Source organism: Lactuca saligna, chromosome 4, assembly GCF_052625555.1.
Source record: "Lactuca saligna cultivar CGN05327 chromosome 4, ASM5262555v1, whole genome shotgun sequence".
In the NCBI taxonomy this organism is placed as follows: Eukaryota; Viridiplantae; Streptophyta; class Magnoliopsida; order Asterales; family Asteraceae; genus Lactuca; species Lactuca saligna.
The window spans coordinates 215,065,091-215,068,554 of record NC_136420.1 but is presented as its reverse complement, the minus strand read 5'-3'; the positions used below and the strand labels follow the sequence as shown (position 1 = coordinate 215,068,554).

Genomic DNA, 3,464 nt, shown 5'->3' with positions numbered 1-3,464 from the left:
TATCGATAGCGATAGCGAGGAAATAGCGACAACCCACCTATATGCTATGTAGCGATAGCGATGAAATAGCGACAGCTATTTCATGTTTTGTGATTTCTTATAAAATTAAACAATATATTTACCTGCACCTATTCAGCGATTAAAAATAACACATAGAAGTAACAAGTACCATTTCTATTAAGCTAACATTAAGTTCCTAAAGATTTTTACCACAAAAGATTGGCTAGTATTAGACTCTAAAGTCTAAAATTAAGTTCTAATACCACAAAAGAGTGGTTATTTTTAGACTTTAAAGTCTAAAACTATGTTTCAATACCACAAAACAGAGTGTTATGACTCTAAAATCTAAACTCTAAAGTACCACTAATCCACTAATCCATTATCCTCATCCTCCTCAAATACGAGTTCATCTTCCCCCTCTATTTCAACAAACTCCTTATAAACCCCAACATCATTTTCCTCCTCAGGTTCATCTATCAAATGGGGTTGTCTAGCTCTACCTTGTGAGCTCGACTCAGCAACCCCAACAGCCCCTTGCATCCCCCCTTGCCTCCCACCTGGTGTTGTTCTTCTAGTTAGATGAACCGACTCATCAACCCCCATAGCCTCTGCCATAACATCCCATCTCAAATCATCACCCTCAAACACGAGACCATCATCATCATTCGCCAACCACTCGAACGGGTCATGTATGTGCGAGTCTTCCAAGATGATCGGGTCGATCATATCCCGCATATCATACCTCCTCCTTAATGCTCAATTATATTTGATGTAAACTAAATCATTTAGTTTTTGTCTTTCTAGACGGTTTCTTTTTTTCGAATGGATCTACAAAAATAAAATTAAACATTAGTAAATAATGCAAAGGATATTAATCTTAAAAAAAAATGAACAACTTACATGTTCAAAAACACTCCAATTACGCTCACACCCTGACGAACTACAAGTAAGACTCAACACCTTCACAGCAAACTTCTTAAGTGTTGGTGCTGATGATCCATATTGCATCCACTATTTCGCTGGTGCAAGTGTTGTTCTTAATTTAATAGCCATATGCTGCGCAAATAACTCTTCTGCACCACTATATATAGAGAGCTCTTGGTGAATCTTGGTCTCGTCTTCTTCTGATGACATCTTATGTATGCATGCCATCAAGCCCTTAATCACCTCACTATCTTCTTTCACTCCTGGGTTGTTGTAAAAAATACTTGGATTTAGATAGTGACCAGCCGCATGCAAATCTTGGTGGAGTTGACAATTCCACCTATCATCAATTATTTTGAAGAAAGCTTTGTATTTGTTAAATTTGTTGTTGAATGAGTATGCAATCTGCTCCTTTTCCCTATCCATTGCTTCATAAATATACCCCATAGCCGGCTTTCTTTCACTATCTACCAATCGAAGCACCGCTAGTAATGGTTCACCAACTTTGACAGCAATGTCAATGTTAATCCAAAAACTAGGTGAAAAAATAGTTGTGACACATTGAGTACCTCCCTCCTCCCCTTTGAACCTGCTTTTGTTCCAAGCTTCAGACGTGAACAACTTCTTCAAACTTGTCTTATGACTCCTAAAGCAATTCAGAGTTAAGAGGGTGGTTGCAAACCGGGTCTTTGCAGGCCTAATCATATCTCTTTGACCCGTAAAGTCTCTCACCATATTCAATAGCAATGTACGGTTGTAAATGTTAGTATTAATCGCAATTGCTTTATCTAGTGTCTTCTTAAGATGAGTCACTTTGAAGATGTCTTCAAGCATTAGGTTAATGCAATGCGCAGCACATGGAGTCCAATAGATGTGTGGATATTTTGCTTCAACCATTTTCCCCGCCAAAACATTGTTGGCAGCACTATCTGTTACAATTTGAACCACATGATCGGGTCCAGTTTCCTTGATGAAGTAGTCAAACAACTTAAACAAATTCTCTCCTGTTCAAACAACAACAAAATAGCCAATAACAGTCAATACAAGAGTGAATGACAGTCAAAAATAGTAAAGAACATAAACACCCAATGCTAGAACATAACAGTCAATAACAATTTAATCTTTCAGCCAATGATAGTAAAGTACATAACAACCATTAATAGAAAGTACATAACAGATTAATCTTTCAGCCAATATTAGTAAAGTACATAACAACCAAATATAGTAAAGTACATAGAACAATGAATATAAACATAAGTGAAGTACATAAGTAAAAAACAAGTAGAATGAGTACCTGTATGAGAATAAGAAGATGCATCTACAGATTCTAGAAACATACTTCCTCGTGGAGTATTCACTAAGAAGTTGATAAGTGCTCTTCCCTTCCGGTCCCTCCAACCATCGGCCATCAAACAACACCCGATTGCCTTCTTCTCGGTCTCATTTAGTATCAAAAGTTTCTTTCTGTACTCCTTCTCTAACTTCAATAGGGGAACACGTACCTCATGGTAGCTAAGGGGTTTCATACCAGGACTATGTATAGCAATGGCTTCAAGTGCGGGCCCTAAACTATCATACTTCACCGCGTTGAATGCAAGACCTGCATCATACATCCAACGGGCGAATTTCTGAACCGCATCACCTCTTAGTTTTTTGTGAAGTTGGTTATGTTCGGGGGTTCCCACCAAGTACCCCTTCTTCTTCCCTGTTTCATTGGATGGCTTGAAATGAGTATCCAAAGCACCTTTTACTTTCTTGTTGTGTAGGGTTGACTTGGAAGACAAATTAACCATCTTGCCTAACGAGAAAGGAACCTCACCAACTTCTTCATCTTCATCATTTATATCCACCACATCATCATCAAAGTGAGGAACGCGATTCCTATCAACTTTATCTTGTTTCTATTTCTCAAAAATGTCTTTAAAAAGTTTCCTAACATCTAGTGGAGCTCTAAGACATTTGCAAATTGAAGTGGAATCACCAGCAAGGTGATGTTTATGTCTTGTAATCCCACCTTTGGCAACATTTGGACAATAATTGCACAACACCCAGTTTGTAGTTCCTTCAACTTTTTTACCATGTTTCCAGCCAATATCATCCTCTTTTACACCAGGAGGCATGCTTGAACTGATCAGAAGATAGAAGGTTCTCAGAATTTACAGATCATACAGGAGCATTAGAAGATTCTCAGAACTTAGAAGAAAGAAAGAAGCCAAAGATTACCTTTTTGAAGTTGATTTCTTGCAGAATCAATCAGAAGATAGAAGATACAAAATTTAAAAGCTAAAATTAGAAAAATCAGTTAAAGCTGAAACCTAGAAGTTAGAAAAAAAAAACAGAGAAATCTAAAAGTCTTACCTTTTTGGAGTTGAACAATCGAGATTGATTCTGGAGTTGTTGGAGTCGTCTGGGGAGAAGGGGAAGTGTGTTGCTGTCAATACTGTTGCATGAATGGGAAATAACCAGCCAAAACTAATTTTGATGATTTTGGCGCCATATGTACAATCTTAGTCAATTAGAGGGGGAAACACCAAATTGAC

The 3,464-nt window shown here is 37.7% G+C and overlaps 1 protein-coding gene across 1 annotated transcript; it reads right to left on the bottom strand.

Moving 5' to 3' along the window:
* Positions 1-1,011: 1,011 nt before the first annotated feature.
* Positions 1,012-3,004, bottom strand: LOC145040476 (uncharacterized). The gene is made up of 3 exons (XM_078988394.1): positions 2,906-3,004; positions 2,219-2,825; positions 1,012-1,928 (listed from the first exon to the last, which is right to left on the bottom strand). Exons 1-3 carry the CDS (start codon positions 3,002-3,004, stop codon positions 1,012-1,014), a joined length of 1,623 nt encoding a protein of 540 aa, XP_078844520.1.
* Between the last annotated feature and the right edge of the window lie 460 nt (positions 3,005-3,464).